General features: G+C 38.7%; 1 protein-coding gene across 1 annotated transcript in view; it reads left to right on the plus strand.

The window, feature by feature from the left end:
• The window catches only part of RRP15 (ribosomal RNA processing 15 homolog), a 28,328-nt gene extending 16,117 nt beyond the window's left edge, over positions 1-12,211 (plus strand). The window contains exon 5 of the mRNA XM_072333615.1: positions 6,098-12,211. Coding sequence (XP_072189716.1) covers positions 6,098-6,250 — 153 coding nt within the window. The 3' untranslated portion in view covers positions 6,251-12,211. The remainder of the gene's footprint in view (positions 1-6,097) is intronic.
• Positions 12,212-12,924: the final 713 nt, after the last annotated feature.

The following is a 12,924-nucleotide window of genomic DNA, read 5'->3' on the forward strand; positions in this document are numbered from 1 at the left end:
ATATTTTCATCTGATAGTTTAGAAGAGTTGTTTGAATTTCGGGACAATGTCATTTTGCTTTATGTTTTACAGAACATGAGTTAAACATAATAGAATGCATTCCATGGTGGGTTTCTTTTAGTATGTGTAGGAGTGGTCTAAAAGTGGTTAGCATGCTGGTTACCTAACAACATTCACAATTTCTTACCTCTCCTGTTAGAAGTTAAATTGCTTCCTATGCAAGAGGAGGGTTTGTGGGTTATTAGAACTAGAACACAATGTATTTAGCGTGCCTACTTGTTTTCTTAAAACAACCCAACAACTTAAAGATTAAAAAAAAAAAAAAAAAAAGCTATCCTTTTCTAAATACCTAATTCAAATTACTACTAAGAACAAGTAAAGAATGTGCCCTGTTTGTTCTGTTGTTTATTTTTTGCTTTGACTCTTCCTGTCTATGCAGGTGGTTGAATTTCTTTAACACAGTAGCTGGGAGAAGTGTGCGTAATAACTGAAGTCGTCTGTTGGAATGAGCTGGACCATGTATGTTTCATGTTCAGCTTTGAACTCTGTGTTCTGACTGAGAACAGAAGATAATTAAACTAATCTCACAAGTTATATACTGAGTTGCGTTCCTGGGAAGGTGCATGATACCTTCTGGAGCACAGATGTTGGGGTTTGTTTGTTTTCAATGAGTAACTTTCAGGTGTAGTATTTCTGTTCTGGCTATTATTGCTTGAAAAAATGTGAGGAGAATGCCTGTACAGTTGGACATACTCTTGGAGCAGCAAGTAGTAAAATTCCTTGTGTGGCAGCAGGATTTCTGAGACTGCTGCTATCAGAACTGGAGCCTTGCAAGAGCTGAAGAGCTCCAGACCTTCCTGTATGCAGAAGGGCCCTGTGTTACACTTGAATTCTTTAAATGTTTTTGCTTTTTCTGACAAATACTGATTTATGAGGTTTCTAATGAGTGGACGCTGAAGAAATCTGTTTCCTCAAATGCCTGTGATTCTTTGCAACTGAGCATTTTGTGATGATGCTAATGATTTTTCTTTCTCCTTAAATCTAGATAAATACTTGTACGTAGAATTTCTGTGACGCGATTTGGAGCATATTTAAGCCACTGCATGCCAACCCATAGCATTCTTTTCCATTCACACATCCCTGTTTGTAGTAAACCCTGGAGGAGAGTATGAGGATGGGGAGATTCTGCCTGCAGGTCATTAAGTTGTGGGTGGTCTTCTGGTTGTGCTCAAAATTAAAATCAGTGTTTGTGTTTCCCTTGCCTTTTGGTAACAATTCCAGGGCTTTGGTTGCAGAGAGGTTTGGCTGGTAACAACAGGATTCAAAACACTGCAAAAATTAATTGTCGTATTTGTTTAATAGCAATGTAACTGTGGGTCCTAGTGTGCGCAGGAGACTTTGTGGTCTGAATAAATCTCCCGTACCATGCTTGCTGTTGTCACTTCAAATATACCAAGGCAATTGAGTTCTGTCTCATTAAGAGAGAGTGTGAATAGTTGTTGAATGATTCTTGTCTTAAGAAATAAACAATTGTGTAGCATTACTCTGCTGCAGAATAGACTTCTGTTTTGTAAATGACATGCTCTGCCAGCTCAAAAATGCTTTCCAAAATCAGAGTGAGTTTCTACGAGACTTGAGTTCAGAAGTCCAAGTCAGTGGTGGGTACAGCACGTAGCCTCTAGATCTTTGGAGATTTTTTGTCTTTTGGGGATCAGGTGTATGTAGGAAGAATTGAAGATCTCACTGTGTTTCAAATAAGTGAAAACTGCAAGTTGTACTGATTATTAAGCCCAAGAGTCGTCTTTTTTTTAAGGTTTTTTTTTTCTTGTTAAAGGTGTTCACATATTCAGCTCTACTTAATGTTGCCATTTGAGATACTTACGCTATAGTTCTCTTTGCTTCTAGCTGAGACAAAACTGAGAAAACTTATTTTTGTTTTATTCCTGAAAACAAATGTAGAGGTAAAGATTTTGCTGGTGTTCCTTGCCTTGCATCTCTTTCTCCTGCTTTTCAAGTGCTTTTGTTTTTTATGTTTATTTTCTTTTTTTTGTGTGTGTGTTCGTATGCTTTAGTGGAGATTTAACACACGTCAGTGTATGTGTGTGGGTTTTCTGAGCTAGGCTTAAGGCAGCTTTCTTGGGGATAAGGAAGAGAATAGCAGCAGTCATTTGGAGAAAGATGCAGGCTGGCAGGGAAGGGTGATTGTCAGATTTATGTGAGAATGCATTTTGGCAGATAGACTTTTTAACTTCTTTGCTGTGACAAAAGCCTCCCTGTATTTCAAGTTCTTAGATGTCTGTATTGAGCAAAACAGACGAACCTGGGGAGGCAGTTCAAATTAATTAGACGTGTTAGAATTGTTTTCTCAAGGCTTAACGTCGTTACTTTAGAGATATTTATGTTAGAAATTCCTTCCCTGACAGGTACAAATAAACGTTTATTGTATGTGATGGTAAAGAGAGATGCCCCTGCAAGCTGTGGTATTTCATCTTCTTCACAGAGCAAAGGCATGGGAGCCCAGTGTGCTGATTGTAATTCTTACATTTAAAAAGTGTTTAATACCCTGCAGTTTTTGTCTTCTGAACTGTAGAGGAATTCAGACTTTACAGGAATCCCTATGGTGATATAGGCAGAAATACCTCTATTATTGTTGTGCAGATGTTCAAGTGGCACAAATGCTGTCTTTAATCTGTTTTCTCTGTTTTCAGGGCATAACCTTTTATACTGTCACCAGTGTTACAGGACTTTCATCAGCCTGTGTGTAGGTCTCTGTGTTACTCCATAAGCATCCAGGGTTGTCTAATTGTAGCCTGGATCCTGCAAGTGATGGCTGCTTGTTCTGGGTTACAGACCTGAGCTTTGCTGTTTGTTGGTTGATTTGTTTTTATTAGGGCTTCAGTAATTTCAGTTCTTCTTGTTCTGGTTCAGATTTCAGAGATTACATCTTCAACCCAGTAATAGTTTTGGAAATGTGTCACCAGTGCAAAATCGTTGTATCAGACTTGAGCTAATGCTGTGATAGCTTAGGTGACTCGCTAAGCATGTAAGATGGCATTTCTGGTATTCTCTTTCCTCAAGTGGGCTATCTGGCCTTCCCAGCAAATGGACATTTGTAGTGGAGTAACCACAGCTTTGGGTTTTGGTCTCTCTTTGCAGCTAATGATAACAAATGCATCAGTGTATACTAGCGACTGGAGAGATGCATTTACCAACTGCTCCCTCTCTGACCTTCTGAAATAGGTTCCACGCCTTCAGGCAAAGAACAGACTTATTGAAATCTGTGTATAAAAGAAGGGAAAACAAACAAACAAAAAACCCACAATTGTTCACTCCCTACCTTACTGTTTCCCATAGTGTTAAGCACTTACCTTTATACAGCCTGTTTTGTTTGCATTTGGGGATGTTCAAAGGGGACTTTAGTGTTGTGGTGGTATGTGGGAGAGGTGGATGAACAGCTGACTGGGAGTTCAAAGGCAGTTGAATAGAATTAAAGCTGTTTTCCAAGTGCCAAGAATCACTTCTGTTTTACTTAGATGGAACTAGATTATAGCATTGAAAACCCAAATGCATTAACATTCTTATATAAAACAAGTTGGGAAGTGATATTGGACTTGAACTAATTGTTAATTGTACAAATATTCTTGCTGCATATTTTCTTAAGACTCCAGGATTTATTTTTTTTTTTGTGGTAGAATGGATTTGGGTAGTTTTTACTGTGAGGGGGGAAAAATTGAGAGGTAATTGAGTTAAGAATGAAGATACTAAACGTGGGGTTTTCTTCACTTGGTAGCATGCTTAAAATTGATTAAATGTTTGCTTTCAAGTATTTAATCTTCATCTTTCAGGCATGGATATGCTACCTCTGTCTTTCTTCTTAGCGCTTGTATAAACCTCTATTCAAACCTTTGTGGCTCCTTGCATAGTGGGTAATACTGCAGAGGATCAGCATCCCCCTTTGTTGAGGTCCTGCTTTTGTTCTCTTGTTCACTTTCTGAATAGTGGATTGTGATAATTTGAGCACTGGGCTTGTCAAAGCCTGAGCAGCCTTTCGTTGTTGCTGCTGACAATGTCAGTTCTGTGTGTGTGGGAAAAATAAATGACATCTCTGTTGGTTTGATTATTATTAAAAGAAAAAGAAAAAAAGGGAAAAAAAAAAAAGAATTTTGTAAGGAAAATGGGGATTTTCCATGTGAGTATTTCATGTTTTGCTCTATTATATGTTCTAATAGTGATTACTTCTAAAATATTTGGGATTTAAAAACAACTGAGTGGGTTTTTTTGTAACTATTTTGACCTTTCTCTAATCTGGAAAGGTAAATGTGTAGAACAGAATACTGAAGTTTTCACTAATATGTATTATTCTACTGTGAGAGTATTTTAAGGTCTTCCTACAGACCTACACTGTCTGTCACTCTTTTAATTCCAGTTAATTGATTACCCTGCCTTAGATGATTTTAGGCTTTATGGGCTGTAGCATTTGTAGTGAATTGCTGCAACAGTGAAAGTAGATAGGAGTCACTCCCCTGGGGAAAAAGGGTGTTGTTTTTCTATTGCTGCTGGAGATGGGAGAGTTACACCTCCAAATAAACATTAATGAGAGCAGCTGTGAAGACAAAAGAAAAGAATAAAAAAAAAACAAAAAAACTACATCTTGAACAGCTTTAGTTGGTTGCTGTTTTTGAACTGAGCCTGGGGAGATCCCTTTTGGAAGGGAAGGTATTAAGATGTAATCTTATTTTTTGTGAGATTCACCTTTCACAGAGAGCTGCAGGACAAGTCACATTTTGAAATCATTTCTGTTTTGAGTAACTATTGAAAGTAACTCATCTGGGAGACTTCTTGTACTCAGGTAGCTTCTGTTGGTGAGATGTGTTAGGTTTGCAGTGACAGATCTGCATTTTCTCCTAATTATTTCCTCTGTTAAATTTTGTGCTATTTTCTCCTGGAAACAACATGATCTTCATCTGCAGAAGATACTGTAACAAATAACCCCTGTCTGAAGGTACAGGATCAGAAGGTGGTGGTTAAATGAGTGAATCAGTTCCTGATTTGAGTAGGGCAGTGGGAAGGACAGTGGTGTGAGATGCCCGTATAGCTGTGTTTCAAAAGATCTTACAAAAGTAAATTGTTTTCAGTCCCCCCGATTCCTCGGTAAAATAATTTTTTGCTTGCCTGTTGAACACTAATGGTTCCTCAGAAGTATTTTGCTACTGAGGCTTAAATGACTGAAGTCCTTCTTCGGTACATTGAATGCTTTCAGTGTTTTCCTTCAGTAAAGTTTGTAATGTTGGAATTACTTCATCCTGTTCTTTATAGCTGTTGCCACAGGATGGGGCTGTTGTATCGCCAAATGTATGCCGTCGCTTAGAACAACCTAACAATGTTTTCAGTGCTAACCTGAAAATAAGGCTCCTGTCACTTCTCTTCATTATTCACCGGTCAGTTTAGCATGGCTTCAGTTTATGCACTTTGAAGAAGCGCAAGATTTGGAATACGGTGTTGTTGGCTTGCTGAGTGTGGATCAGCTTTCAGGTTCTTTTAGAGGCAGCTTTGCACCATATGACAAGTCCAGGTAGTGAGGTAATAATCCACATAAAGGGGATTTGGTTCATGTATTGCAGAATATGTTAAATATTAAATTTGTGGGTTTTTTTTTTTAAAAAGCCTTTATTAAATCCATATTTGTGTTTTAGAAATGTGCCAAGAAGTGTTATAATGAAGCAGCACCTGGGGGTTAATAAATGATATCATGAATCCATTCTGATTGCCAAGAAAGATTTTAATAAAGGAAGCCATGCCCAGGGTTGACTGTTTCATCCACAAGGAATAACTGTTGTTTTTATGTTTTTTTTCTCTGTGTTCCTTTTATTGGTTGGGTAAAACAAATTCAGTTATTTGCATCAGGTAGTTATGATTGCCCTGTTTATCCACGTAACTTTTGTGTGAGGTGCTGGCCTTTGGTATGTCTGTCAATGCAAATTTGTGTGAACGCCTCACATATTGTGGTTATATGAGGGTTTTACATCTTCTACTGCCCCTTCCACACTTCCACATTCATCTCATCATCCTCTTCCTTCTCCCCCCTTCAAACATACAGGGTGAAGTGAAGTCTGAAGAGGGACCAGAATGGAATATACTGCGTGATGACTTCATGATGGGAGCATCTATGAAAGACTGGGATAAGGAAAGTGATGGAGAGGGCAATATTGAACAAGGAGGTGGTTTAAAACAAGAAGATGACAGTGACTGAATGAAAGTGAAAACATTTCAAGATACTTTATCTTTCTTTATTTGGATTAAAATCAACATTCTGTGAATGTACGATACTTGGAGGCTGTCTCTTCTTAACAAGAGTCTTGCACAAATTGGTTGTGTTTTATTTCCTCAGTGTCCAACTTTTTAAATACAGCTTCATTTGCTGTACTGAAATCCTGAAATATTTTTCAAAACGTGTATAATTTTCAACATATTTCCAAAACATTTTGTGCAGTCAAAATAGTGGCACTTGCCCAATGAAAGATGGATTTTGCCAAGGTCATTAAAAGTTTATACATTAGTCATGGCAATTGATGTATTAGTGCGCCTGCATTTCCAAATCAGGGTTACACTTTGAAAAGTTGTTAGCAATTCACGGTAGAAATGGCTTACAATAAACACAGAAATGCTGTCACCTTGTAAAGTTATCAGGCTCCTATAGAGACTTTATTACTTTGGCTAGGAAGGGTTTTGTAGATAATAAAGAGAAGTAACCATTAATGTGATAGTTCTGGTCTTGGAGCATTAATCTGATTGAAGACAACTATGGAAATATAATTGTAAAATGAGTTTTGACCCTACTGGTTGGCTTTGTGTGTGTATGTACATATAAAAAAGTAGGTATAAAAGTGTACATATGTATGTATGTTTTTCCACTGCAAGTCTGAAGTTACATGTGTTAAGAGACCAGTAAGAGTGGAAAAGACAGTCACTGCTATTGTGTTTGTTAGGGCAGGAAGGTCTTTTCTAGCAACACTGTATAAAGTTGTATTTAGTGTTGCTTCATTTGCAGTTCTGGTGTTCTGGTCTTTTTCAGTAGGGAACCGGACCTCTGAGACACTCTGGGTTTAGTCGACTGTAATGCTAATTCCTCAGGTCTGCAGAGGGTCAAACAAAAGCCCTTTCTCTTAGGTGCATACTGTAAGGATACCAAATGTTGGCTTTGATTGTGCTACACCAGTGTCTCCTGATAGATTGTTGGGTTGCAAAGGTGCAGAAGCTAACTGCGTAATACAAGTACTTCATATGGAAACAAACGTATACAGAAGGAACAGCGTGATGCTTAAGGAGTTTTAGATGAGAGGCTGGGGCTGGATTCTGCCTCCTTTGTTTTGGATTCTCTTTCTAATGTTGTGCAGCTTGTTTAATTTTGCTATCGCATTTCTCTGTTTGCCATGTGAAGAGATTGCTTTGGGGCCTTTTAATCGATACTTTATATATTTTGTGCTATTTTGTCTGTATCTACGTTTTCTTTCATGCAAGCCTTTCTTCATAACTGCCTATGTGCAATATATGATTAGGAGAGCCTTAAATTTTCCCTCTTCCACACTGAAATGTGTGGTAGGATGGTGGATTTAGGTTTTTTAATGAAGGCATTGAGGAGGGCGGGGGAGGTGAACTCTGTGTATATTATAGTTTAAAAATATACATACAAAATGATACAGAGAAACCCATCCTAATAACTGGCAGTGGTTGTGTTATCCCTAGCCTATTCATCTGGTATACATTGTAGCATAATTCTTTGAGGAGAACTCAAAGCTAACAGCAGAAATGTTTAGATTTTCAAGCTGCTTTGAGTGTTAAACATATTAGATATCTGTGTAGACATTAGTTTGTGGCCTGATATTTATTATCACAAATGAAGGCATACACCCAAAATATCAAGTGGCAAAACCACAGAAGTTTGACATATGGTTATCCTAGCTTCTGAAGGTTAGACATCTGTACAGCTGTTCAGCTAGAGCTGGCATCTTATAGAGCATTACGAAAATATACTACATTGAATTCTGAGTCGATAAAACAGCGTAATGGTCTAATGTGACATTGTTTTCTTTCTGTAGAGTTTAGTTACTTTGTGCAGAAAGACTACATCAGCACCTTTAAATCTGCAGTCACTCTCTAAGTTATTATCAGTGGTCCCTGTCTGAGATCAAGCTGTTAAAATTATCAGTTTCTAAGAAAAACTAGCTTATGTCCTGAGGTGACTTTCAGAACACTTATGGAATACTCAGATGTTTATAGATTTTATAATTAATTTGCTTATCTTGAGCTTCCATTCTGTTTAAAGTGCACAGCGGTGCTTAAGTATTTTGCCTGTAGGATGAATGTTTCTAGCCCTTTAAGAGGCGTAATAGACTTCTATATTGAATAGTTTTATAATTCTGATACTGTGCCTTGCACTTTGGTTGTGCCATATGCAGAGAAGCTTCTGTAGTAACTTAAATAGATTAGTAATTCCAGAAGATAAACTTACGTGTTTTGTGGCAGATGAGAGCAGTGTAATTTAATTTTAGGCTGATTTATTTCACAAGTTAGACTAGCGAGTCAAAAGTGCTAAACCCTGTTTGGCCCAGAGATCTTCCAGTCTCCCTTCTTGATTGTAGGATCATTTGTTTCACCTACCTTCCTACTAGCTTTTTCAGTAATATTCTTTCCTTTTGGATAGCTTTGAAAGAACAGCCTTTAGCAGCTTTTCCCAGCCGTCACAGCTCTCAGTCTATTTTGCCTGCTCCCATGAATATCTCTGCTTAGGCAGAACTGTGCTGCTGCCCTTCATTCCAGAGAGCATGAATCATCTTGACTTTGTATATTTCTGTACCTATCTATATAAAGCCAATAAAGATGGGGTGGTTCCAGTTTTGTTAGGCTTCGAGCCAACTCTAGAGTATGCAGAGTTTAATATTCTATGGATTGCATGCAAGTAACAAGGTTTTGTTTAATAAGAGAAGGCACGGGGTCAGCTCTTCCCATGTCTGTTCTCCTTTCTAGTTTCTCAGCAAGAAAAGCATGATTTGGCATATGGAGAAAAGGACCATTTCACTACTTTTCTTCCAGTCTGCTGCTAAGGAAAGACTAGTGGTGGAATATCATTGTGCCTGATGCTGCTGCACCACTTAGTCTTCCCTGCTAAAATGGGGTGAGGTCCCACTTCTGCAGCTTTGAGGCAGCTCCTCCTGGGGTTCAAAAACTGAGAAGAGCAAAAGAACTGGAGACGCTTTTATGGAGGCTATAAAAGCATTTTGACTATCTGATGCTTCCAGAAGAAGGTGGTCTGTAAAGCTGCATTTGCTCAGAGCTGGCTCAGTAGCTGTCTTAAGGGAGGAAGGCAGAAGTCATCTGGCACACAATACTGCGCAACTTAAAATGACAAACTCCTCATTCTTATGAAATGTGTCCTGGCATAGTTAATATTCACACAGAGCCGTCATCAATGTTGCTTACTTCCAACCCCTCCAAATTGCTCAATGATTTCTTCAAGAGTTGCTGAGGTAAGAAGCGAGAGGGCCAGGAGAAGGATTTAAATGTTGAAGTCTACTAAGCTTGGATTAAATAGATGGAATTGTAGCACTAAATAAGACGTTAAACTTAGACTCTGGGTCATCAGTGATAGACCTGGGAGACAGGACAATTCTCGGTTAATGTATGGTGGAAAACTGTCTGTTTCCTTTGCTGTTATCTTAAAGCAATGGCTATTGACCTCTGGCAGTGTGTAAACCTCAAAAGTTTCACCTCTGTAGATAACCTAGCAGATAAGGGATTTTCCTTGGTTGTTCTTAATCAGATACAGAGTAGCTGATACTACTTAAACAAAGCATTTTGGTTTTGAATGCATCTTTGTAATTGCTTTTCTCTCTTAAGGGAGATGTTGAAATAAAAACGTGGTCAAATTAAATAGCTTCAGCACCAGAGATGTTCATCTTGGTGCAACGCTTCAAGCTTAGGGATGATTTCTGTTTAAACCCATGTGTTTATCAGATCATGAATTATGTTTTCTACAGGCTTTCCCATGTGACCATGTGAGTACAGATTACTTCTGAGAAACACTTTGGAAGGTGATTTTAGGAGAAAGTATTGTTTCCTCATAATGTCTCAATCATTCAAATAGCTCATCTTCCCATGTCTGTAAGTGAACTCTTCAGTGATTCTTAATTTTGGATTTGGTATGTGTGTTGTTAATTGTGAACCACTAGCTTAGATCAGATTTATCTTGAGATTTGATAGTTTCTTGCAGGCAAATATTCTCGGAAGCAGCTTGTTAAATGCAGCCTTGTGTTTAGTGCATTGTGTCCAGGAACAAATTCTGGCATGCATCCATTTTAGAAAGGGTGCCTGAAGTTGGGCACATGGATGAAAACTGTCTCTATAGGGCTGGGTACCAGAGTTTACTGCTCTTTGTTACTGAGACTTCAATATATCTTCACAACCTGACCACTTCACTGTACTGCTTGGAGATGACGGGTAATCTTGAAGATTGTGTTAGGGACTAGGACTTACAAGACAGAACACCTCTATGATGATGTTCCACCGCAACCAGGTGAGGCCAAGGCTGCCAGTACCATCTGCTGTGTTCATTACATTTATTCTGACATTTTATTATTTAGTAATTTTACAATTTTTTGGTGCCACTGTCTAGAAATAAAGTAGAAGCAAAATATATTCCATGTAAAGGTCATTGAAGTAAGAAGGGAAATTGACCTGTGTCTTCCTGTAGCATCAATATCGTGCTTAGCAGGGTCATGCTGTTTCTCATTCACTTCAGCTAATGAGAATTCAACAGTTATGTTGAAGCATAATACTGAACCACCTGCATAATGACTTTTATTATTATCATTACTACTGTATCTCAGAATTAATTTTTGGTTTCTTGTTCCAGGTGTGATGTGTGTGCTGTTTCTGCATGTTGCCATTTTGAAATAGCAAATGGCATTAGAAGGCTACTATTATTTGAGGTTAATATAGTCAAGATGACCTACCAAACTGGTGATAAATCTGTAGCAAATACTATGCAATTCCTTCCTTCCTTTTGCATTCTGGTGTCAGCATGCAGATAGCTTGCCACTGACCCTGCTGGGTTTGACCTCTGAAGGCCAAAGGCATTTGATGAAGTCTTGTAGAAGGCAATGACTTCTAGGCAGCCTAGTTTAGATCTGGGTTAGAGGTTGTCTAGGTTTGGGTCTAAATTGCCACTATCACAGAATCAATCAGTATTTACTTATAAACTAATGTAAAACTGAGGCTCATGGTATCCCTAGCTGTATGTGGAGCAGTGTTGTGGCTCTATGGGGACAAGCTCAGGATGCCAACTCTTCTGGTGCTTGGTACCCTACAGAGCAGCTCTCAGGATAACAGAATTGTGTCTGACTTACTTACATAGACCTCTTCTGCAGGGAGAGGAATCCCAGCTAAGCTGAAGTGAAGCTTCCTGAACAGCCACTCAAGGATATTGATTTCAGTAGCCAAGAATAGATAGGTTTAAAAATGAATAATGGTGGGAGAAGAGGGGAGAGGGGCAATACAAAGACTTCTCTGGAACTTATGTGAGTGCAGCAGAAAACTTTAATAAAAACCCCTTTCTTTCTGAGATGAATGTAAACAACAAAGCACTGTGTTCTGAAAACTCATTAGGATTGTCTCAAACATGTGTTGCATAAAATACATTAGGCAAGGAAGTTCTGGAGCGCCATTGAATTACTAAAGCTTTTCTTCTGTGTGGACTTCACCAGCAGCTTGTGAAGAAGCCAGGACTCCAGTCCCAAGGCTGTCTGGCTCTCACTAGGCTAAATATTGCATTACTGCCTGGCCCATATTTTGAATTTGCTGCCAATTAATCTTGTTCTATATGTAATCTCCTTAAACTCTCTGAAGTGCAGCGTAGATGCGTATTCTAACTCAAGTTGCATCATTTTAATTTCCTGAATAGACTCCTGTAGATTCTCTGCTAGGAATATGGTATTTATAGGTATCATTTGTATGTTATTCAGTGGGGCATAACCCAAATCATCATCAAGCACTTCAAAAATAGCATGCAACAGCCGTAATGCTGAGGATGAGGTACAGGTCAAGGGTTCAAACACAGAGATTAAAGGGATGGCTTCTGCTCTACTGTCTTTACTTTGTCATGCTTGCTGTAAGTGGATGTCAAGACCCTGTAGTACATAAACCACCGTGCTTCTCCAGTTGTGTTTGGTGGTTTTTTTCTTGATTTGTATTTTTAGTTAGTGAACCTGATCATTTTCCTCCACTGATACTTACAGGAGGAATCTTACTGACTTGAGTGGAAACAGGATTTCCTGTGGCGATTAAAAGCACAGGTGCTAGGATTAAGGTAGGCCTTTTTTTTTGGTGGTGCACACACTGAAACTGGAATGATACAGAGAAGATGAGAGAGGTAACCCTGGGGCTGATGAGCAGATTTGGAAGGGCACGTGAGAGGATCAAACTGGGAGGTGTAAGCATGGGGGAAGAACTCTGGCATTCACAAAACTTTTATCAAGACTTGAGTCTTAACTAATTTAAAGATGTGAATTGTCTGTTAGAAGAAGGAACTCCTCTGAATGTAGCACTGTTGCACTGTCACATGCAGTCTTCATAGAAAAGTGTCTGTTTTTAGGACAAAAAAAACCATAACCAATAAATAATTGTACTGATTCACAGGGAGCCATAATATCTCAACACCTCCCAAATGTTCCCCTTCAGATTTTGATCATTCTGGCTTGAAGTGTTGGGATCAGAATCCTGTCTGAAGTCATTGTTATTTTTGTGATTGCGTTCTGGATGCCCTTTATCAAGTTATGGTTTTTAATGCAAATTGCACGCTCTGTTGTGGGCATCGGGGCTTGCTGTAATCCCGTGTTCTCACTTGGCGGTGGAGGTGAATGGCTTTGGGGC

The sequence above is a fragment of the Excalfactoria chinensis genome, chromosome 3 (genome assembly GCF_039878825.1).
Source record: "Excalfactoria chinensis isolate bCotChi1 chromosome 3, bCotChi1.hap2, whole genome shotgun sequence".
Classification (NCBI taxonomy): Eukaryota; Metazoa; Chordata; class Aves; order Galliformes; family Phasianidae; genus Excalfactoria; species Excalfactoria chinensis.